This window comes from Euprymna scolopes, chromosome 2 (genome assembly GCF_053919585.1).
Source record: "Euprymna scolopes isolate OS-2025 chromosome 2, ASM5391958v1, whole genome shotgun sequence".
Lineage (NCBI taxonomy): Eukaryota > Metazoa > Mollusca > Cephalopoda > Sepiida > Sepiolidae > Euprymna > Euprymna scolopes.
In genome coordinates, this window is record NC_136483.1 from 162,145,919 (window position 1) to 162,171,812 (window position 25,894).

Sequence of the window (25,894 nt, forward strand, 5' to 3'; positions counted from 1 at the left end):
TTTCCTAGGTGTTGATCCAATGAAACCCCACTGGTTATAAAATAGTACACAATAACAAGTAGAATTATAGAATGTTCTTATTTATAATATAAATTATTTTATTGAATTTTTTATCTAAACATTATCTACATATTTGCATACATGTTGCGACTGTGATTTCATTCAAATCCATTTTCTGGCCATTTTTAAAACATTAAATCAATCATTATGGGAAAAGTCTTGAAATAAAGGCAAAGCGTTGAATATATATATATATATATATTCTTTTCATTTCCATCATGTTGGAATATTTTCAGAATTTTCATATATATATATATATATATATATATATATATATATATATATATATATATATATGCACACACACATCTGGGAAAATTATGCATCACCTATTGTATTCTTTGACTCTTGCACTAATAGATTACCAGCTGTTCGGTTATCCGATTATATAATTAAAGCAATCCTTTTTTAATGGATGAATAAAGCATACAGAAATATACCGGCAACTTGCCGGTATGCAAAATTTAACTCCCCGACATTTTTCTATTATTTTCGTGCATGCAGAAATTTATTTGTAGCTTAAAGTGGTTTACTCTTAAAACTTTGCTATCTGTCAATAGCACAAATGGTAAGCAATGTGGCTTGGCTGGAGTCCTAAATGTTTTGGTTTCAATTCCAGTTGATAGCACCCAAATCTTTTTTTTTTTATAATCTTTTGAAATCTGTACCATATATTAGGTACAATATAATATTCAGTAAAGAGTTGGCTCTGTAGTAATAAATATGAAAATCTGCATGAATTTAAATATATTTAAGCATATTTCACAACCGGTGAAGCCACCTCTCCCCTCCCACTGGTATTAAATAATATTACGCTAAATATCTTTATTTACTAAGTCACCCTTTACCAGGGCTAAAAAACACTCGAGGATACAGATTACTGAGACGGATATTTTGTTAGTTTAATGAAGAGTCAAAGGAAAAATGTTTCATTACTTAAGACGACAGTTGACAAGTATTTGTTGATGTTGGAGTTGTAGCCTGCAGGGAAGCTCTCCTCTGGTAATGTTAAGCAGATGTGAAGTTCTTGTAGTGAAACTGTTTATGGAAACTTTATTTGATGTTAAACAGACTAAGGAAGGGAAGTACTTTGCAGTTTTGATAGAAAGCAGTTCTTACTGTGAATGTCTTACAAGGAGGAACAAGAAATTAAAGCTCAGTCAAGCACTTTTTATTGAAAACTTATTTTGAACAAATATATTGAGGACATTGCCAAGGCTGCTGCAAAGAGAGTAGGCTCCCTCTACCTTGCTAGAAAATTACTCTCACCTAACTGTATCATGTATCTCCACAAAGCAGCCATCTGCCCGTGCATGGAGTATTGTTGTCACATCTGGGCTGGTGCTTCTAACCACTAGTCTCTCCCTCTTAGACAGGGTCGAAAAGAGTCTCAAATCTAATAGGTCCTGCATTATTGGCCAAGCTCCAACCTCTGTTCCATCGCTGTGTCCGTTTTTACAAGTACTTTAATAGAATGTATTTTGGCTCCTAGCATGCACCCCCTCAACATAATACTCCCAACTAACCTGACAAGTAGCAAAATCCCACGTTTTCACTGTTGCGGTCCTTAGATGCCAGAAAGTCTTGTACTCTAATAATTTATTCTTTTGGACTACTAAACTCTGGAATTCACTCCCTGTATCCTGCTTCCCTGACTGTACTGACATGCATAAGTTAAATGTGATGTGAACAGACATTTGACTACCCCTCCCCTACACACATACGTAATCCCCTGTTAGACATAACCCCAAATAGTAACCCTTTGATTCAAGTGTTAATATGCCTGGTTTGAAGTGAAGAAAGAGAAATATATATATAACTTTTTATTTTTATTGCAGGTCGAGCAAGTCGAGAGCATCCCAATGTTCTTTTCAAAGAGTTTGAATTAGTCACTGATGCAGAAGAGATGAATAATGACGAAGCAGAGGAGGATGAAGATGGGGAAAACAGTGAGGTGAAAAGATTACGAGAAAACGAGCCGAGAGACGAGAAATCGCACAAAGATTATTCCAACATGATTGAGGCTGTGAAAGGTTGTCAGTTGGGTGACAAATCCATTAGGGACCTGGAATCATTTGCTCGCAATGAAACTTCAGACGATAAAGAATTCCTCAAATTTAAGGAAAGAATCCGCAATGATCCTGAACAGGTAAGGTTACCACAATTGTTGGATGCTAACACGCCTACTCTGTTATGATACTATGGATCCCCCCCCCGGTCATTCCCCCATAACTAAAACCACTGGAAGAGATTAGTTAGAAAGAAATAACAAAAAAAGACGAAAGTGCTAAGTTCTTTGAACTCCACAGACCAGTGATGCTATTACTCTATTCTAGTGCTGCTTCTTGCCCATCTCCCTTGGATCAGTTAAAATATACAGCTAATCTAGAAATTGACTTCGGTTCAGTTGTAAATTGGGATATGAAATGGTTTTTGTTTAACTCTGTTAAGACTCAGCTTGTATCTTTTAGTCATAGACATATCCCCTTTTCTTCCTGAGATTCATATGGATGGCTCTGCTCTTGAGGAAAAATTGACTCTGAAACTTTTTGGTCTTTCTTTCATCAAATCTTTCCTGGAGTACATATATTAAATCCATTGCTCTTTCTGCATCTTGTAAAGTCGGTTCTCTAAACACCTTCTCACACCCAAGACTGTTCTCATATTTCAGATCATCTAGTGTGGTTTCTGCTCATAGAGGAAAATCAGGGAGGGAGTGAATCCAACGTAGAGTTGGAGGCAAACTGACGGGTGGGTAAGCAGGTTAGCCTTCTGTTACCATGCAAAAAAAAAAAACTTCAAGATTGTTGGATAGTGGGGAAATATAATTTTACCTGAAAAAGATTGAGACTTTATTTTATTATAACTTGGCGCCTTACAGTTATGAATTTGGAATAGCCAGAGTATGGTTTCATTTTCACCAGATTTCTTTGAGGCCAATGAACATAATTCTTCATAAAACGACTTTGTTTTAGGGATTCTGAAATATGAAAATCTGTTAATGTTTTTTGGGTTTGTGATGCAAGTGTAACCATATGATTCTTGTTTTTTTTTTTTTTGTTTTTTTTTAACATCCTCTATTAAAAAATAACTTAAAAGTTAAGGTGATATTTTTAAACCACTTTTTCTTGAAGTCTACACAGTAGAACTCTGGGATATGGTGGCTCTAGGATACTGTTTTTTCAGGTTACGATGTGGAATACAATGTTTTTCTGGCTTCTAGTTACGGTATTTGCCCCACTTTAGTGTTATTTGTTATTTGATTATATACATGTGTATTATATACTGTAATGTATTTTATTACAAATTTTTAATGCAGTATCCCGGGGTTATACTGTATAGCTGTATAATGCAATTTGCTTCTTTTTTTTTTTTTTTTTTTTTTTTTTTTTGTTTGTAATTTCAATGTGTCAGGACATTTTTATTGATTAAATTTTAAAAGTTTATGTAAATACATTTTAGAAAACACTTTTCAAAGCTAATTAGAAATGAATGAAAAATGAGCAGTGGTCAAATGTTTTTTTTTTTTTTTTTTTTTTAACACTTCCTTCTATCAGCTTTCTTATAACTTTATTTCCTGTACCTTTTTTTTTTTTTTTTTTTTTTTTTTCATTGCTTTTCATGATATATATAAAAAAAAATATCTTTTAAAGACTAAAGATAGTTTTGAGAAAGTTGATTTTTAAATTGTTTGGAAGACCAACCAATTGAAAACTGTCTTATGTTGATGTAAAGGTACTATTTTATTTATTTATTTTTTTTTTTTTTTTTGTGAGGATGCAGATGTCTTTAGTTGTATATAAATTTAATTTGAATGCGTTTCAAATTTTAAAATGTGCCATTTTTAACAGGATGGATTTTGATTTGTAGGCAGTTCCCCTCCTCCACCACCACCACCACCATCACCAAGATTGAACCAAATGATCATTCTCTATATTTTTTAGTAAAAGTAGTAATACTGTCCACAAACTTATGCACGTCTGCACTGATTTCTCTCATTTAACAACATAGGAATTATCTGTTAGGAAGTGTTTAATAAAAGTCCATTGTATTATCACCATATGAAACTTCTAGTCATAATTCCAGTGGTGTGACCCAGATTTTCATTAAATTGTGCGTGTGTGTTTGTATGTGTTGTGTGTATGTACCTGTATGCATGTGTGTTGTATGTATGTATCTGTATGCATGTGGTGTGACCCAGATTTTTACTGTATTGTGTGTATCTGTATGTATATTTTAGTCAGATAAGTTTGAAGGAAAAAAAAAAATTGGGGATGAAGAACTTGCAACATCTTCTCGCTCAACCTGTTTTTCTAAATTACTCTAGCTTCCTGCTTAAATTTTAACGAGTTGATTTGTCCAAAATTTCATGGCAAAAGCAGAGGTTCATATTTGTCGTAACGTTTTATGGTACTTGTACAGTTTAATCAAGACATAAAAAAATGAAAATATTGAAAAGTTATATTGTATGTACCTGTTATGTAATGACGTTTTCAAAAGAAATTTTTTTTATTCGATAAAGCTTTTTTGTTTGTTTTTTTTTTTTTTGTTTTTTTTTTTATAGAGGAAAACAATTTTTATGCCAGCGAATTGAAGGTAGTCATGTTTGAACTTTTAGACCATGAGGAAGAGGAGAGACGCTGACACCCACCCATCCTCCCCATGTTAAATAATAGCTTCTATTCCTTCCTCGGGATATAAAGTTGAAACATGGCTATCTTTTGCTCTGTGGTATAAAAAAAATTGTTTTTCCTGTTGTGTAAAAAAAAAAAAAATAAATAATTGTTTTTCGGAGAACTTCATTCCATAACAGGTACATACAGTATAACTTTTTTCAATATTTTCACATATTTTTTTTAATGTCTTGATTAAACTATACAAGTACCCATTTTATTATTTCAAATTATGTCTATATTTTTCAAGTTTCAAATTCTTTAATTCGATGCAGAGTATTAAGTGTTTAGTCTTATTTTAGTTTTAACAAAGTTTAAACTCCAAGTAAAGAGAGCAATGATATTTGATAATGTACGTTAATATTTTTATTTTAATTTATAAAAGTTTAAACTTAAAGATAGCTATAATACGATTTGATATTGTACATGGACACTATTGTTAACCGAACATAAACTTTTTTTCACGATGCCTAGGCATAGAAATGCCTAGTTTAGTGCCAAGGCACAACAATATCCCACTCAGCAAGACACTCATAGTTCTTGTATCCCCCATCTGGATGTTCCTGGGCATGATTTTAAGACATCCAGTGGTGAGGCTCTATTTGTAATTATTTACCTTTTAAAGTATCAGATAAGGTTGTCTGAAGATACTGGTTTCCTGACCCCCCCCCCTCCATCCTCCCAAATGCATAAAATATTTTTTCCCTTTTGCCAAACCCAATCATGTTGTACAAAAACAATTTTCTTTTACAAAACAATCAAACCAGATGCCATGAATAAATATTTGACTATATAAAGTAACTTTTTCCAAAATTACTGGATTCAGCATTAAATAATCCGGAAAATATAAAGCAAATACACCTAACGAACCAATCATCTAGAAAAAGATTTTGGAGTTGGAGTGAGATTTGTTGGTCTGATTTTGATCGAATATTGGAGGACTTTAAAATAGGAAGCTGAAGCCGGATATTTTAGAATTGTCGTAGTTTAGTCGTGCAAGAAATTCCTTCCATCCACTCCTAATTCTAGATATCATGCTAGCACCTGCTCCACAATTTTTCGACAATTTTTACATGCAAATATACTTTGCCTACATTTAACTTCTCATCCATCTCTATTGAGCAACATTTTTTTTTTTTTTTAACATTGTCTTTGGCGTGTCTGGAGTTCCTATTTATTAAAAACAAGGATAGAATGTGATAACATACTACAAACATTAAATTAGCGTATCTATATACTAATTTAATGTTTGTAGTATGTTATCACCTTCTATCCGCCTTTTTTTAATAAATAGGATCACCCACTTCAATAGCTTATATTCTGGAAACCATCGTGACACAACTACAGTATTAATAAATAGATCTTCTTTCAACCTACCAGTAATTCTACTGCACTTTTTTTTTTTTTTTTTTTTTTACATGGAGGTCACCACCTATTAAAGCCAGAAGTCACTCAGGGATAAGGGTTATTGTGTGTACAGTAATCAATGGGATATTATCGAAGTAATAGTTAGTATTGGAGATTTGATAGTGTCATTACTTATACTTAAGGGGGCGGTTCATCAGGAATTTGTTTATGTTGGACTTGAACACATCCAAGTTGCAGTCAGGGGGGAAACAGGCAAGCGGCAGAGAGTTCCACAGGTGTGCAGTTCTAAGAAAGAACCTTTGTTCATGGGATCTACATTTTGATTTAGGCACAGATAAAGAGTGGGGAAAATTGACAGTGGTTTCAGCTAAATAGGTGTTTTTCGAGAAAGATTGGCGAGGGGAGGACCAGAGATTGGAGCTCAGATGAGCACTTGCCATAGAAATAACGATAAAACAAAGATAGGCTCGCAACCTCTCTTCTGTAGGAGAGAGGTTGCAGGGAAGAAAAAAGGGCATCCCCCACTAAGCCACAAAGTCTATTTTGTACTCTGTCAAGGCAGGATAGGCTGTTTTTAGCAGCTCCTGCGCAGATGTGGCAACAGTACTCCATCCTTGGACGTACTTGGCTTTTATATAGATAGAGAATTGCATCATTAGTGAGATATCTTCTGAAGCGGTAGAAGGATCCCACCATTTTCCATGCAACCTTGGCCACAGATGATGTATGTGTTCCATTTCAGATCAAGAGTAAAGGTCAAACCCAGATGTACCTAATTCTTACAAATTCCACAAAAAAAATTAATTGCATCCCACTCCTTTCTACAAACTGAACATGGGAGCTTTCTTATATTTGAGTTTTCCAACACTATAAGTATTGATCATCACTTTGGTTTTGGCAGTATTCACCTTCAACCTCCAAGTCTTTAACTTAACACTTAGATTGTCCTTGTTTCACAGGCAAATACGAATTCATCAGCATGATACATTGCTTTTGGACAACTTGTACAAAACCCCCGTGTGTGTGTGTGTGTGTGTGTGTGTATATACACTACTTAATTTAATCACATAAAATTAATATACGAAAGTATAAATTTATGCATAAACTTTAAGTATTTACTTCAACAGTGCTCAATACGTAGGTAGAGCTAGTTAGTAAGTTATAAGATATAACTTATATAATGTCAGCAAGACTCCTGGTGATTAAGTGATGTGCAGGTTTGAGAAGCTTGAAGCACACTGCCATGATTTTACATGCAGAGCACATCCCATGACCCACTGTACTGTTAATCGAACAGCAACATGCTTCAGCAAGATTGAGCATGGAAAGTTTACTTGATCTTTAACTAATTAGCTTTTTAATTTACTTAAAAAGGAAAAAAAAAAAAAAAAATCGGTGCTTATTGAGAATTATATTTGCCTAAAAAAACAAAAAATATACACGTCACGGAACAAAGATGTCACATTCCAAAAATTATGTAAATTCATCAATTTTTAAGAAAATCAATTTGTTATTTTAGAAAGTTTGAATTATTTTAGATACAAACAAAATCTAAAATGGTCACTTCAATCTTGTCTCGCTTCATAAAATTTTTTTTTCTTAGTTTTAAAAAAAAAAAAAAATCAATTTCTGTAATTTTTGGAATATGACATCTTTATTCTGTGATGAGCTTTTTTTTTTTCTTTTAAATAAGCACCAAAAACATTTAGCAATTGTTAATTTGTTTTAAAGTAACCAAGAAACTGGGATGAGTCAAGAAAAGGTAAATAACCAAATGCATGTTAAAAATTTAAGCTGGCCAGTGTTATAAGGAAAAACTATACCTCTCCTCCCTTCTTCCTTTCATGTCATAATAAATGTATATATTAGTCAAGCAGACACCCCATCCCCAACCTCCCTCCATCCACCCAGCAAAGAAAGTCACAGACAAGATCCCCCGCCTCATCGCCTTTCGAAAAGACGGCGTACATAATGGATGTGAATCGCACAGAAACCCCAAATCACACATCTCAGAAGGGAACACGTGGAAATAAAAAAAAAAACTTGAGCGGGAAATTCAGTTGGGCTGCGAACAGCCAAGAGAACATTGATTAAAAATCAGTGCCCCGAAGAAAATGGGGTTAACACCAGCGTAGAAAGACGCATAGGCAAAATACAGTCCACTCAACTCGGATCAGCGGATCGCCATCAGACCGAAAAGGGAAACCAACTCAAAACTTGGATATACCTTGGCCGAATGTTATTCTTGGAGATGAATATCCCTCCAATGGAGAATCCTATGCTAAAAATCATGTGTCAGGAATAATGTTAAAAAAAAAAAAAACGGTGACGAAGAAGAGAAAAGGCATTTGTGTTAATGACGCTCGTCAGGACCGGACAATTATCAAGTAGCTAAGTATTTATCAATTTTCATTCACTCCGATGCGCCCAACCCGCTCCCATGTCTCTGCTAAAATATCATTCATGTTATATATAAATTGACTTTTCGCCGTGTGCAAAGAAAGAATATGTGACTGTCTGATTCTAATTAATAACTGTGACTCAATTTTCTTTTCATTCAAAAAAAAAGGGGGGGTGGAGAGACAATACACCCCATGAACAAACTTTATTATCGACCCCCCTCCCCCCATCTTGACCCATAATGTTGTCTGCGCCCCCATTTGCATTATTTTATTTATTTTTATTTTTATTTTTTTTGCATTCACCTGTATTACATTAATTTATTTACATGAGTGTATTTTTAGTACGTTCATACTCGATTGTGTCATCGTCGTTCTTATTGCCTTATTCTAATTATTAACCGTGAATGTCATTAAAGTGTTTCATGACGATAATGCTGGTTCGAACCTTGGCAAGTGCCATTTGGTTGTGATATCGTTATAACCGGCACGCTGCATATTTTACTACGTGCGTTTGGAAGGAGAATTTCACTTTGAAATTCCTAACCCCGGGCTATCAACACACTGATTTCCATCCGAGATCCCAATACACATCAAACCCCTGAGCTAGACCCAAAAGTGACTAGCAGGTAATGTCTGTTCATACTAAGAGTAATAAAACAAAATACTACAATGAGAGAGGGAAGTTAATGATAGCCACTCGCAATGTACAAATACTCCTTGATCATGATAAGTATAAAAAAAGTTAATCATGACCACTGCAGGAGTACAAATACTTTGTGATGAAATGAAAGGACGGTATCAGAGTTGGAAAAGTAGTGAGAATATCTTTTAAAAAACATCTCCTCCTAATTTTTTTTTAAGAAAACTGCATGTACATTTCTGTTTGCTTTCTTGAATAGGATGAAACTATTATATTCATATTATTTGGATTATTCGGACTCTTCTCATTTTGAGTGTTATTTGCATACTCTGTTATCCATGACTGCGTAAAAAGTCCTAAGTAATTCACAATTTAATTTTGAACATTGTCCCCCACTGAAGATTGAACTTTCAACATCCAGAGGAGTGTAACTTACAACTGTATTTTACCACACGTTTTATCCGCTACGCCTCAGGTCTGCAAAAACCTGTGGCTTACTCAATAAGGTAATGAATTATTAATCTTCCTCTCCAAAATTCCAAAACCGTTATCTATTGCCAGTTTCTAAATTGAAAAAAAAAATTCTTCAATAACAATCGCAGGACTGAGTTTAACGTGACTGTGGTACGACACTATAACATTAAAAATGAGTATGAATCCATTTGTTATCTTCACTAGCAAGCTGCATGGCGTTTCCCGGTCATAAGATATTTAAATATGATATTTTAATTCATGCAGATTACGTATTTATGATTATAGACAATTCACTATTGATTATATTAAACTTAATATATAGTAGTGAGATCAAAACTTGTATATACACACTAGCCTTAGTGCCTGGGTGTTTGGAGGTGTGTGTTAAGCAAAAAAAAAGTGGTAGTAGGCAAACAGGCAGGCTCGAACCTTTACCGTGAAGGAGGAAAAGAAAAATGTGACGTATTTGCCATTGCGTCCATCACAAAACCGGAAGTGGCAAAGATTTAAATTAAGGCTAGTCAATCGAAAAAAGGAGATGACTTTTGAAAATATTGGTGATAAAAGCGACTCCTCCTTGTAGATAATGTTTTTAGCCAATTTTTCAATATTTGTCGTCCAAATGTTCGAGCCTTAAAACTATACTGATCTCGTGAAAATCCGTCGCCTCAGTCGAAAGTTTTAGGCAGGCATACATACATACGTTTAAACAGACAGGTGAGATTTTTATAATAGACTAGCAGGGGTACCCGGCGTTGCCCGGGTATTTACAGGTGTTAAAGTGTTGGCAGGCAGGCTCAAACCTGTGACGCGAAGGCGGAAAAGAAAGTGAAAGAAAACATGACATCTTACCGCTACGCTACGAGGCCATAGGAAGTGAAAAGCGTTCAAATTTAGCGATGTCAATCAAAAAGTTGACTTGCTTGTAGGTGCAGAAATGAACGTTGGTTGAAGGCAAGTTCAGATTTCTGCTGTTTCATTTATTTGTTTCCCCCATGAAAAAAGGGGAACTCTCAAATGAAAAGCAATTGTCTGATATGAAGGGTTTCTCCCCACATTGTTCAAAGCTAATTGCTTTCAAGACGTCCTTGCACAAAAGGCCACTGACGGCTTTGCCATCGATTAGTTTCGCTTTTATACGAAAAAGCCAAACATGTGACAGAAGGGAATAGCGTGAATTTTGTAAAAGTCACTCAAATAAAAGATATAGATGATCTCCGTTCACAAATCGTAGATATTACAATCTAGGGAGTATATAAAAAAAAGTTCTAAAATATAGTAACCCCCCACTCCCGAGAATCCCGGCCAAAAAAGCCTTTGCTAAGACATACAAAAACGCGCGCACCACTTTTGCCTTATATATATATATATATATATATATATATATATTATACGAGCAAACAGTTAATAAAACATGTTAAAAAACACTTTGAAATGAGTTAAAAACATATTTAATCTGAAAAGGAAACACTAGATAAGTGGATAGTCCTTAATCCACAGAGTTTCGAAGAAATACTTTCCTTCTCATCAGAGGGTAGGAATTAGCAAAATGCGGGATCGGATTTTGCATACAAAAGTATTTGATGAAACAACAAGTAAGTCAAAGATCTTACTTGAAAACAAAAAAAGTGAAGCAGAGGGAATATGGTGAAGAAAAAGGTGATTTCACGTGAATGGATAGTCTGGTGGAAGATAAATAATCCAGTGACGGTAAATCCAAATGTATAACTTCAAGAAAGCTAAGTTTATTTTATATATGGCTTGGGTACCATCAGATAGGATCGAAACCCCCTCATTCCTTTGCCTTTGAGCCATGCCCATACATATATATAATATAATATATATTCACCTGTAATCCCTTCTCTAAAAGATGGAATCGCCCAATTGAAGACAAGATTCAAGCAAAAAAGAACAGTTCAGTTTTATAATCTCTATATAAATAAAATGAGCTCATTTTTTCCCGTCTGATTTTGACATTAATAGGATTAAAAATCAAGATATTTCATGCAAATATAATATGCACAAACGGCAGAACAATGTCTGAGGTGTGTTATAGGCTTATTATTTCTCAAATTCCTCGATAATCTTAGATTTCTATACTTTTTCTGCTGAGAAGTCACGGCCAAAATCTGTTAAGATCAATGGAAGTGGTAAAATATTTTCTCTCTAATAAATTCCTCCTCCCCCTACCACCACTTAACACCGTTTGGGGATCGTTCACAAGGAACAGTTGAGAAGAGAACACCGGTTTGGCTTCGTAGTTCTTTCATGTGAAGTTATTTAAAATCACTAAACTAAGCTGCAGTGCTCTGTGGCGTAGTGGTTAGCATGCTGGACAATTCACATTATATTTTCACGTTCGCGCCGACCTACCGTAGTCGTTTTTTTTTTTTTTTTTTTTTTTTTTTTTTTTTTCCTAAACAACTGGAATGGACTTTTCTTGGTGGCCGAACTGTTAACGTTGCAGATGTTTTTTTTTTTTTTTTTTTTTTTCACACTTTATTTTCCTACTTTTACTCATGACTCCGGGTTTGATCCTTCCTACTTACCTACCATAACATTTTTTAAAACTCCCCCCCCCCCCCCCGTCCCGGAAACAAACACTCGGGCAACGCCGGGTACCCCCGCTAGTTATATATATTGCTATCAATGAAAGTTGGAAAATCTGAGGTTTTCTGATTTTAATTTTCTTTGTAAACAAATATTAGCATTCAATCGACCTATTTTCTCTTCCTTACACAACCTTCAACTTTCTGAATTCTAGAAAATTTTTCAGTTTAAAACTTCATTACATTTTTTGGGGTTTTTTTTTTTGTTTTTATATATATATATATATATATATATATATATATATATATAAAGGAAGCATCCTGGTAAAAAAAAAAAAAAAAAAAAATTTATTTATTTTTTTATTTAATAGGTTGTGCGCTATCACCGTGGGGGCCAAGAACTGTGGGTGTCCAGTGAAAACAAACCCACTAAGGAAAACATTCCACATTGTCCTGCATGTGGAGCACCACGTATATTTGAGTTTCAAGTAAGTATTTTGATAATTTTTTCTTTGTTTATATTGATGTGGGCGGAGGGGGGGGGTGTAATTATAGATGCCTCTATGTATTATTCTGACGACATTTTAGGCGATATAACTTCCAACCTTCTCCAGGGGGGTATCTTGTTGAACTCGTGAATTGAATAAAGGATTACACATTCTGTACAGATTTCCCAGTTCGACAAGATACACCTAAAGAAAATCAGGTCAGATCTTTCTGATTCTCTCTCTTCTGATCTTGAGAATGTGATGCAATGGCAAGAAGGTGATTGGTTAATTTTAATGCATCGAAAACCAAGCTTCTCTCTTTTCATCATCATCACTTTGACCCCCATCACGCCCCAATTTAAATGAATGACTCTCGTCTTGGAAGCTCCATGTCTTGACAAGCTTCTGGAACTGACCTTCACTCCTGATCTGAAATGGAACACGTACATCAAATCTGTTGCCAAGATTGCTGGGAAAATGGTTAGATCATTCTATTGCCTACTCCAGTAGGTAACAATGCTGATGCAATCCTCTCTGTATAAGAGCCAGGTACACCTTAAAATGGAGTATTGTTGCTACATCTGGGAGGGGCTACTTGGTGTGCTCTATCTAGCTAAAACCGGCTTTGAAACCTAGTAGTATGACACTATTGTTTGCCAGGGAAGTATTACTTGGTTAAGAAACATCCTTGAAATGACATGATCAAACGATAGGCTCATAAACGATTTGAAATGACATGGGTCACTTCTTGATGTCATTGTGGGCAGGGTTTTATCATCATTGTTGATAACAGGAACCTTTGGGCTGAAATTGAATGCTGCATAAAATAAGCAAAGAAGACATCTTTTTTTTTTTTTTTTTATATAAAAAATAAAATTATTCTTAACACTGGAGGAGCATATTGAACTTATGTGATTGTTAACCCACGTCTGTCATCACTTGCAAGACCAAACTGATATATGTCTACTTTCGATGGAGTCCAACACCTCCAATGTTTTAAAACAATATAATTCAATTCGTTCTATTAATGAAAAAAGGGAGAGAGAGAAATGTAGGTTATTACGTAATTTTTAAATTCAGTTGCTCACATGCAAGGCTGACTTTTTGACACCACTGAATTTTATAAACCCCTGTCAATCAAACCTGGTTTTGAAAATCACACGTCACTTGCATATGACGTGTGTGCACGCTTCCCCACAAGCACAGAATGTTGTGCACAAGATTAATTAATGTAGAAGCCCCAAGCTGCCTCAAGAGGAAGTTGCTCTTTTCTTTTCCCTGCAACCTCTTTCCCACACAAGGGATATTGCTAGTATATCTCTGCTCACTAGTTAGTTTCATGGCAAGTACTCAACTAAACTCCAATCTATGATTCCCCTTTGTCAAACTTTTACAAAACATTTGACTAGCTTCAACCACTATATACAATTTTCCCCACTCTCTATCTGTGCCTAAATCTAAATGCAGATTCCATGAACAAAACTTCTATGAACAGGACTGCCCGTCTGTGGAACACTGTTCTGCTGACCTGCTTTCCAGTTGAATACAACATGGTTGCCTTCAAATCCAGTGTAAACAAGTTTGTAAGTTGTCCCCATAAATAATCAAATTCTACCCATTTTACACCATTAACGATTACTACACTACCACTTTACATTCATTGACCCTTTATCCTAGAGTGGTGACTCCTTAGTAAAAAAAACAAACAAAAACACTTTAGATGAGAACAGGGATGCAAATACATATATTCTCATCTCAAAATTCAGCTGCATCTATGTATTTATAGCGCCTTTGTTGTAAATTGCATTTGGATTGCTGAATGTGCAGATGAAAACATCTGCATCTTATGAATTTTTTTTTTTTTTTTTTTATTAACGTAATAAAATCATTTGAAGCATTTTTAATGGTCAAAGTAATTATAGACGAGGGAAAGCTTTATTTAATATTTTAATCAAACTCTGGGTACTTCTATAGGATAGTAGGATTTCATTTCAGGTAAAGACACTACTACAATACATGCCATGTTGAAAAATAATCAAGTAAAAAAAAAAAAAAATTATTGCATGTGTGTCTTTTTTTTTTTTTTTTTTTTTTTTTTAATGTGGAACAGTTCTTTGTGACCAATTCTTTGACAAACTGATTCATCTCCTTTGCTTTCAATTAAAATCCACCATTTCAATATACAAAATGTTGGATCAGTATTTTTTTTTTTTTTCATTTTTTTAAACAAAAAATGAAAAATAGATCTAGCACATCTGAGTCATTTTTAGTAATTTATACTAGTTTCAACACAACACGTTTTTAGTTAAAATGTCTTTGTTTGAAACGCCAATATTTTTTTTTTTTTTTTTTTTTAATACTAATCTGTCAAATGTTTCTTTCTGATAGGTAATGCCACAATTACTGGTTCACTTGGACGTTGACAATTTGACCAAAAGCATCGATTGGGGAATCCTGGCTATTTATACATGCAGTGACAGTTGTGAAATTGATGCAAGATACGTAGAGGAGTATCTCTGGAAACAAGATTATTCTAATAAAACTTCCTAAAATGTAACTTTTTGAGTTGTGTATTTTAATTTTTTTTTTTTTTTTTTTTTTTTTATATATATTGGATTCAAATTAATGTTTAAGGTATCAGAATAGATAAAATTCACCTCAGTTGAGGAAAAGTCAACAACATAATTCTTGTCCAGATCTGTATGCTATACAAACCTATGATGAAATGAAAATATCATATTTCAAAAAATCACATAAAATGATCACGGGAATACGTAGGCATTATGACAAATCTATGAATTGTTCAGTTATCTATTTTTGTTTTACTTTATTTCCCCCCCCCCCCCATGGTGAACAAAAGTCACTTTATGGACATTCATAAAATTTGATTTTTTTTTAAGTGGGGCAGATTGCTGAAACAATCTTGTATCACTAAGTGAAAGATTCTTATGCAATATTGAGATAACCTGCCCTACTACTTATAACAAAACTACTTGTGCAATTTACATAATTTTTGAAATGTGATATTTTCGTTACAAAATCATTCAAATAGGGGGAATTCTGGACAAGAATGTTTTCTTTCCTCTCTTGCTTGCTCTCTTGGAGAGAAAGTTTTGAATTTAGCTCTTTTTTTTTTTTTTTTTAATTGTCACTTATCAGTTAAAAATCACAGTTCCAAAACCAGATAAAATATAAGTATCTATACCAAACCTAGGAAAAATTATTGAAAATTATATTTTGCCAATCCACCGATTGAACAAGAGCGGAAATCTCGTAAAGTAAGGGGAGATAAGTCAGCCTGTCATTTAACCAAGTAATTATGAATGGTGGATTGGCAAAATGAAAACCGGTTTTTATCTTTCATTAAAATTTTACTCAATTTTTCTAATTTTAGTAAGGATGTCTGTTTTTGCCTATTATGTCAATTTTTTTTTTTTTTTTCCTCCTTTTTTCTTGATGTGATCCGTGCCCATACTGTATACGAACAATATATATATATATATATTTTTTTTTTTTTTTTAACCTTAAAGAAGCCTTAGTTCACAAATCTCATAGCCTGGAGGTGCACAGATAACCTAGCAACTGGATTCCTTTATGTGCGCATTATCACCTTAGTGTGCATCTTGAAAAGGTCTTTGTAGGATACTAAATGTTGCTTTAAAAAAAACTTGATGCGTAATACTATGAGTCAGCTAAGAGGGTGAATTATTTCTGCTTATCAGTCACTCTGAGACAGTCAAGATTTGATATTTCCAATTGTGTAGAAATAAATTTAGGAGTTGGTTTATAATTTGGAGCAGTTTACAATTTTCAGCTCTGACTAGATTGGGAGAGTTTTAGCAGATGAGATAAATTGATCCATCAACAACGGTGATGGCTTAAAGACTGAAATGTGGACGTTAGTGTTTAGAAGGTTATTTTCTACAACGGTATCTCTTGCAAATCCACTTGGAGATGAAGATCAGACATTTAAATGGAAAGATGAGCAGATTGGAGTTGAAATAACGTTGAATTGATTGAAGATTTCAGATGAGGTGGAGCAGACTATGAAATGAGCCAACAAGTGAACGTTTTTTGTTTTTTTTTTTGTTTTTTTTTTTCCTCTCTCTCTCAAAGGAATCACCATTTATCAAGGCCCAGGGGGTGGCCACTTGAGGATAATGGGGTAAATATCATTGTAATTGTTAGTGGAAAATTGGTGAATTCGATTACTTAACTGGATGGCTCACCAAGAACTTGTTCATACTGGACTTGAAGCCAACCATATCGTAGTCTGTTGGAAAGTAGGAAAATGGAACAGTTCCACAGGCGTGCAGTTCTAAGAAAGAAGCTTTGTTCATGGAATCTACATTTAGGTTTAGGCACAGATAAAGAGTGAGGGAAATTATTGATAATGGTTTCAGTTAGACAAATGTTTTTTGTGAAAGTCAGGCAAGAGGAGCTCAGACGAGCACGTGCCATGAAAAAACGATAAAGTGCAGACAGGCTTGCAACATCTCTTCTGTGGGAAAGAAGTTGCAGGGAAGAGAAAAGGGCATCTCCCACCAAGCTACAAAATCTATTTTGAACTTTGTCAAGGCAGGATAAGTCTTTCTAGCAACTCCTGCCCAGATATGGCAACAGTACTCCATTCTTGGACATACTTAGCTCCTATACAGGTAGAAAATTGCATCAGCAGTGATTCATCTACTTTGTTTACTGGAGTGGTTGAATGATCCTACCATTTTTCCAGCAGCCTTGGCAACAGTTTTGATGTATGTGTTCCATCTCAGATCAGGAGTAAAGGAAACCCATTCATGTTAATTGATGCCAGATGGGGATCAGAGCATTGATGATGTCAAGATAGAAGCTTGGTTTTAGATGCATTAAAAGTAACTAACCATCTGTTTCCCTATCGCACCACGTGATCAAGATTAGAGGAAAGAGAATCAAAGAGAACTTAGTTATTTATGGCTTTGAAGTGTTGCCATAGATGGTGTCGTCAGCATAAATGTCTACAAATGATCTTAGGATGTGATTTGGGAGATCATTGATGCAGATCAGGAGAGTTGGACCCAGGATGACCCCCTGAGGAACTCTAGCATTAATACTGAGAGCTTCTGATTTCTGCCCATTAACAACTACTTTTATAAACCTATCAGAGAGAAATGATTTAATTGAAAAGACCTTTCCAGTTATACCATAGCTGGAGATTTTGTGGAATAAACCTTTATTCCATACCCTATCAAAGGCCTTTAATATGTCAAGCAATTGCCTTAGAAAGGAAGCATCCATCGAGAGATTCACTAATCCTATGAGCTATATCTGTTAGCACATCTGCTGTAGATCTAGCAGAACGAAAACTATATAGCATGTCACCGAGGAGATTATTTTTGCTGAGGTGGTTGACTACTTCTCTAACAGATTCAAGCAACTTATTCCTGACTCACAGGATACTGATTGGTCTGTATTGAGAGGGAGATGACCGATCACCTGACTTTTTAAAAACGGGACATACTGATGAGGTTTTCGAGGGTGTTCAGAAGCAATTCTTCTTAAGACAATGCTTAAACAGCTTGTAAGTATGAAAGCTAGTTCTGGTTGAAACTCTTTGAACGCTAATAGGAATGCCGTCAGGGCCAGTTGCTTTACTGGAATCAAGGTTTTTGATTAGCTTGGCAACATCACGCACAGATATTTGTATGTCACATAACATGTTTTCAGACTCGGATGAAAATACAGAGGGGGGGGGGCCTGATAACATAGGGTAGAATTAGCTGGAAAGAGTTTGGCTTTGTCCAATGCTGACAAGATTATCTCAGATCCATTGATAATGGTTGGGATAGAGCACACGCTTCTATTCAGGACTGTTTGTTATTTACCAAAACTGGTGAGAACCAAGCTGCTGCTCAGCTACTTTGGACTTGACGGACTGAGCATACAACTCTCTTGCGTTCTTTATTAGTCTTTTACAGTTGTTGCTGACAGTTTATTGCGTTTTAGCTTATTTTAAAGCGTTTATTTATTTTGAGACAAGAGTTGGAACGATAACAAAATGGCTGACATGAGGTGGTCAACTATTTCTTGATAATGCTTCAAATTGTGACCCGATGGGGGAGGGGCCGGACAATGCCGGTAAGACCTTGCTAGTGGATTAAGAAACAGCCTGTCGCCTGGGTGGTTCCATTGACACGAATTCAGAAGAATTCGCACAGTTGAATCTAGTGATGAAGATGTTGATAATAGGATGATGGAAAGGACAAGGTGTTTTTAACAGATAATCAAAATGATCCCCCACAAGAATGGATAGCTGAAGAGTATCTACGCTGGAATGAAAGTCATAAAAATAATTCCTAAGCAGGACAGGCGGACACTTATGTTAATGGACAGACCACCAAAAGTTAATCGCCTCAAGTAGCTAAGCATAAATGGAAATTGTCTATGAGAGCCACTTAGAGACGAAGACAAGAAGATTTGTTGTTGAATTACCGATGGAGTCATAAAATCCAGTCTAAGGAATGTGACAGCTGACGGCGAGGCCATAAAAAGTCCTCGGATCCACGAGGCCTGGTGTTTGTGGCTTGACTGAAATAATGATTATCTGTTGATAGAAGACCACCACGGGGAAACGGGTCAGGGGGACCTGTTGAGTGGTAATTGACCATGACAACCCGCCCTTTCTGGTGTATGGACATTATTGCCTTTACTGACGTGATAATTTAATCTGGGATTGTTGGCAGGAGGAGGGGTGGGCAACGAGGCTCTTTAAACCCAAAAACCCTTTTCTCTTCAATAATGGTAACGGTCGTTTTTTTTTTATTTATTTATTTTTTTCCTTCTGCGTCCAGGCGTTCAGAGTTCAGCGAGACATTGCTGGACCCCCCCCCCCCCCCCGAAACAAAAGTATGGCCGCTGATTGGTTGACCACCACTTGTGGGCATGTTGGGAGAGGAGGGGTTGCAACCAACCGATACTGATAAAATGTGAAGTAAAGATCGGAACACACACACTTTGCCACGTGTCTTGGTGACACCCCCTCCCCAAGGACACGCGCCTCTGTGAACTTTTTCTTCCCTGTATACTGATGATAGAAAAGCGAAGTACACTGTTAAAAAACCGCCAGCCCCTGTTTGTATAACTAAGTCAGTTGTGTATATGCTATTTGTAAAGTTGAAGCAATAATTATTCTATGTTAAGAAAAGCCAGTTAACCTTTGACTTCTTTTCTTTGTTTTGGAAACGCCGTTGTTGAGTGCAGTCTATTTTTTCAGACCGGCCCAGTTGACAGTTTGGAAGCTGATTCAAAGGTAGAAACAGTGAGCGGACTACGACGACAGAGACAAACTCAACCACTAGACGAGAACATAGGTAATGCCACAGGGATCGGCATCAGTTGCATCTCTCACCCTAGCCTATGCATCTGAGCCGCTCTGTAGGGGTTACAACTCTACCGAATAAAGACACTATTGTTTGAGGGGGTGGTCCTTTTCCGTGAAAGTGTTGCACACAGACTGAGCACAACAACCTAATACACAGTGTATGTGTTTATATTATTTAGTCAATTGGAATGTTTATTGAGATGAGAATTAGTGTCTTAGTGAGACGTAATTACGTGGGGAGACGAAAAACAACTATGGAAGGCAGTAATTGCTGAGAATGTAGTTGAGAGATTCGGAGTTTCTATTCCATCGTGGTTGCCACCTGACGAAGACCAGAGGAATAGTTGGCCGAAACGTTGTGAAACAACAACAAAAAGTTGAGGATATTAGTCTGCAACAAATAAATGAATATCTGCATTGCTTTTATTTTTCCGGATACTTTTAAATGCTTGTGCCGTCAATAATTGACAATATGAGAGACGACAACATGGCAGAACAAGATCAAGATGAACTGGCAATAAAGAGAGTCATGGCACCCAAGTGTTGGGGGTCAGTGTCGAAGCGACCAGTGTGATACTACGCAGGATTGGTCTGGGTGAAGGCCAGTTTTACAAAGCTCATTATCCATAGTGTCTGCCCATCACATCGGCCCTTCCTATTGGTTGCTTCCAGACAACTTAATTTTAAAACATTTGAGCCGCCATTCACTCATCTCACCCTTGATTGGAGCGATGCCATAGGGTCTTTGAATGTCATCATTACAGATTTGGTTGCACAGTATAATTCTCAAGGTTCAATAGAATATTTTGATTTTTATAAAGCAAATCTTTGTTATCCTTCGTGCTGTGAGTACAAAATGAAGTCTTGCATATTATGCAAATTTTTGACTTACTGGATTGTCGCTTTCGGACAATTTTTATAGAGATGAGACAAAGTCTGAGTTTTATCAAAAGAATCAAATTTAAAAAAAAAAAAAAAAAAAAAAAAAATCTTAATTTTATCATTTTCTTCCAGCTGGGGATGAGGCATCCACTGGACCCAAACATTCACCCACTATCTTATACATTCCAACCGAGAGATCTTTTTAAGATTCTCACCATCTCTTTATGTGCAACTGTTTGGATTTCTCTTGCACTTGGTTCACCAGGTATATTTGTCAGGTAGTAAATTTTTTCTTTTTCATGAGTTCAGTTGCTCGTATGATTACTGAAATGATAGAGATCTTCCCAAGATTCCAGTTTTCTTTTCATATTGCACATAAAGCCTTGGTATTTTGTTATCTTTTTCTTCTCCGCTCTATTTAATCCAGCATCATTGGGGACACTAACTTCTAAGTTAGTGCCCCCAATGGGGGCAACTTCTAAGTTAGTGCTATCATTGGGGGCACTTTCTCCTTGTCCTATATTATTGTCAGATTAAATATCAAATGATAAATTTGATTCTTTTTCTAAGTTCCAAGTTTCATTTATTTTCTTTAAAATAAGATTTAAAAGGTGGTTTACGTAAAAAGAAAAAAAAAATGCTGAATAGTGCTGAAATGCTGAGTGAATGAAATTGCAGCAGTCAATAATTGATGAACAAGATGAAAATGAAAAATTTGATAAAAATTAAATTAAATATTTTTGCTACACAAAATGCAAGCCATAAACTATATGATGTAACGGGACTTCTTTTTTTTTTTTTTTTGAGGGGTGTCACTGAAATGGTCACTGTCAAATATTTACATAAAAAATTTTAAATTTCTAAAAATGAAAAAAAAAAACAACCCGTAAACCACCAGGATGATTCCAACGATAATATTGAGCACCCCCTTAGCAAGGTTCGTTCAGGCTTGAAAAAGCCTTGAATTTTGAGCTTTGTTGTGAGAAGGCCTTATTTCTATTACCTTTAAAATATGAAAAATGTCTTGCAAAGGCCTTGAAAATCATTCTCTATGTCCAGTAAAATTTGTGTTAGAATATTAAAAATAAATAAAAATATTAATTAAAAGACTATTAAAATATATTTTTAAATATTAACCAGCAGGACCCATGTATCGGTATTGCCCGGTGGAAGTATGACACAGCCAGAAGAGATCCCCCCCCCCTCACCTCACCGGAAAACAAATCAAACGTTAGTCAGTCCTGTGAAATAGCGGTTGTAGTCAAAATAAAATCATCTGGGTTCTACTGTTGGGCATTGTACTGGCAATTTATTTGTGGATATGCAACTAATTTGGGGCGATTACTTGCAGTCACTGGCAGACATAATCAGTGTTGGCCTCCATTAGACTGTTTTGAATTGAAAGCGTCTGTTTTCAACTGTTGGGCAGTGGCATCCACTGAATACCTATGGCCATCACTAATGGTTACTGGCAGTTCGTGCCGTTTTGAAGCTGTTACTTACATTTATTGGTGGACACTTGTTGCCTTTCCAACTGTTAGCGTTGGTTCACGGCGTACACTGTCAGTCATAATCAGTATCGGCCTCAATTGGAGTACTCCAAAATTAAATTGTCTATCTTCATTGGTAAACACTAGTAATCATTGGACTTTAGATGACTACATGGCCTACTATAATAATATGGCCGTATATGTCACATTGAGAGGCAATTTTCTAAGAGGCCATTGAAACTAAGACAAAGGGAGGTAACTCAGAAATTGTTTTCTATTCAAACATCATTTCAGATGTTAATGCTTAGATAATTAAATAATTATTTCAGGTTTTAATATTTGAGATAATGCTTAAATGAATTCTACTTACATATTTTACTGTTATCCTGTCCAAAGTAAAATGTTTCCATTAATTAGATGTATTTTTCCCCTTTTATTTCTTTATAATACACAACAAAACAAAAACATTCATTTTGAGTTGTCTCCCCTGACCTTTCCAATAATTTTGTTGTTTATAAATATGAAAAAAAAAAAAATTGCTTTGACTACAACAGGTTATTTGTTTTTTAAAGATTTTATTAGAATATTATTAGAATATCAAAATATTTACAAAGAACATGAATATAAAGATTGGAAAGGAAGTAAATTGTTTTTCACTCTGTTACAAAATTATCAAATCATTAACTGCTATCTTTCTTACAAGAGGAATTTTAAAGTATCTTTACAAAGCACAAGAAATTCAATAAAAATTGTAAATAAAGGTTAATTTTTTTTACACAGTGGTGTTCAACAGTAAATTTCACTTTTATTTTGATCGTTGCCGCTTTAAAAAAATTTTTAATGAATCTTTTCTAATTTCATCCGAAGAAAGTTTTTGCTTGTTATAGAATATATTTATAACAATTTTTGTTGCAAATTTATGTACTTTTTCAATGTGTTTCGCACATGTAAATACATACTTTGGCGAATAAGTTTTTAAAATTATTTCTGCAGACTTCCTAATTGTAGACTGACCATGTTTTTCAATGAATTGAGAAGAAAAATCCAAAATTGCAAAGCAAGAACAAATAAATTCAGCAATCCGAGTGGATGGAATTGTCAAACCTCGAGATAATAAATTAAGATAATGATTCTCAGTGATCTTTGTATCATTGCCAACCATAAAAGTAGAACAAATATCACAGTTAAAGATTATTATAATTTTCATTCTTTGACAATGGATTGAGCTTTTCCTGCCAAATGTTAATATTTTCTTTTAAAAAGGGATCTACAGATTAAAATCTTTTCACTGCTATAAATCTCATGAAGACCCACTAAAAATCTCCCTCCGCTCATTTGACGATACTGTGAAAATCGCTTTTCAAGGGGATCACTTTGAAATCTACAAGTGAGAATATATTCATACCCATCATTCAGCAGTTTTTTCATAAGCATTGCTTGTGCTCTCAAAGTTGTAACAAATGCTTTGCTAGTCTGTGCAGTGAGGCAAAAGTCAGAAATTTTTGAACAAGACTCGACCCAGTTAGAAAATGTTTGATTTTATTATCACTTGCAGTAGCAGCATTATTCAAAAAATTAGGGGTAAATCTTTGATTAGAATTGGCTATAATCCACCAGCACCATATCAATTTAAGAAAATTTGTAATGTCGGTCCGTTCTGGAAAGTAGCTTTTACAAGCAGCAATTGTTGTCTCGTGGAATACAGCAATAGCCAAATTGACACTTTGCTTATTGTCACCGGGATGTAATGCCTTGAAAATTAGTTTTGGTGCTTTTCGTAATGTAGCATCCAAAACCCTGTCCTTGTCATATATTTTATGTATATCAGACCAAGATAAAACTCCTGACTGGAAACACAAATGAAGGGCCAAAATATTGAAATTGAAAGAAGGAAACAAACTTTTGTTTAGTAAACTGTTTCGAATATTCTTCAACAAATGAACAGTGTCAAAAAAGAAAAAAAATTGTTTGCAGAATCTGGATAAGTAATAAAATGTTTTTTTATTTCCTTCAAATTTGTTTAATAAAATTTTAAAGGCATTTACATTTGCAGAATGGTTGTCTGCAACTACAGCCCTTATATTAAATCCTGCATTGAAAAACTGTACAATGCATGCAATTATCTCCTGAAAGAGCCAGTCACCAGTAACAGTCACTTCAGGACAGACTTTATCTACAGTTGGCACTGTCTCCTTCAACCCTGAAATCATAAATATCATACCTTTATATAAGTTGCCAGTTTCATCAGCACCAACATACTTCCCACCATGAAACCGAGTTCCATTTTGAAGGTACATTTCATCCAACCTCAAGATACAATCCTGAGAAAGTTTACCTTTTCCCAAGAGAGATTTTGCAGCAGTTATAGATTCTACATCACCTTTTTGTATTTTTTCTAATGAAGAAAATGGTAACTGCTCAACCATTAGTTTATATTCTTGAGGAGAAGTATAGCGCAATAATAAGGAGAATCTGATTAGTTCAACAGAAAATGAAGGTTTAAAATGTTGAAATTTGTATAGTTCTTTTAGAATGGAATTTGGAGGTTCTGCTGTAATGTTTTGAACATAAGAGGGGAAATTTTCCAACATGCTATACCTTGTAAGTTTTGCATTGTGAGCCTTCACAAACCAATGTGGTAATGGTATTGGATTTCCATAATACTGAAGTTGAACGTGTAAATTCTTGTCAATCCGAATGCACTCTTTCAGTAATGGAAAATTTGTCTCAAAATCTATCCGGAAAATCCATACATATTTTTCATTTTTTTTTAAACTGGAACCAGTGGGGCAACACTTTGTTTCTTCCAAATCTTCGAAACTCATAATATCTGCTGAAAGAAAACTTGGTAGTTCATCATCTTGGTAATTTTGATCCTTTGGGGCTTTTCTCATTGTGTTTGATGTAGGTAGAAGAGATGGCTTAATATTCACTAATGGTGAATGAATTGTTGGTATTGGATGTAGGGACCAATTTAACTTATTTCTTTTCTCTTTTAAAATAAATTTTTCCTCAAAATGTTTTATACATAAAACTGAATTTTTTGTTGCAATCTAATCAGCACGATTTACAAATTTTGTCCATTTTTCAAACAGGTCGGGTTTGCCATGTGGAAAATGAAAAGTTGATAGATTTTCGTGGTTTTTATAACCAGTTTTGCAGCCAAATGCAACGCATTTGTTCACCATTTTGTTAATCAAATTATAACAAAACTTAAACAATATTTTAAAAAAGATAATATATATTTGTTATAATATTTAAAACGGGTAGAAAAAATTCAACCAGTAGAGATCGCAAAAATGGTTGTAAGCATAAAGATTGCTTACGTCTTTGAAAATAAATCAAGGGAGGTAACTATTGTACTTTTGTTCTGTAAATTAACATGAATAAAAGCGGTGGAAAACATGTTATATGGATAAAAACATTTTAAGAATGAAATAATAAAAATATTTAAATAAAAGTTTATTATTCATTATTTCAAAAGTTAATATAAACTACTTTTGAGTTACTT

General features: G+C 34.8%; 2 protein-coding genes across 5 annotated transcripts in view; one reads left to right on the forward strand and one right to left on the reverse strand.

Annotated features, from left to right (window-relative positions):
• The window catches only part of LOC145298094 (uS5 assembly chaperone PDCD2-like), a 50,223-nt gene extending 35,012 nt beyond the window's left edge, over positions 1-15,211 (forward strand). The window contains exons 2-4 of the mRNA XM_080144295.1: positions 1,899-2,209; positions 12,538-12,654; positions 15,043-15,211. Of these exons, the coding sequence (XP_080000421.1) occupies positions 1,899-2,209; positions 12,538-12,654; positions 15,043-15,204 (590 nt within the window). The 3' untranslated portion in view covers positions 15,205-15,211. The remainder of the gene's footprint in view (positions 1-1,898; positions 2,210-12,537; positions 12,655-15,042) is intronic.
• LOC145298110 (syntaxin-7-like) overlaps positions 1-25,894 on the reverse strand; it is a 156,438-nt gene that overhangs the window by 27,233 nt on the left and 103,311 nt on the right. The window lies entirely within an intron of this gene.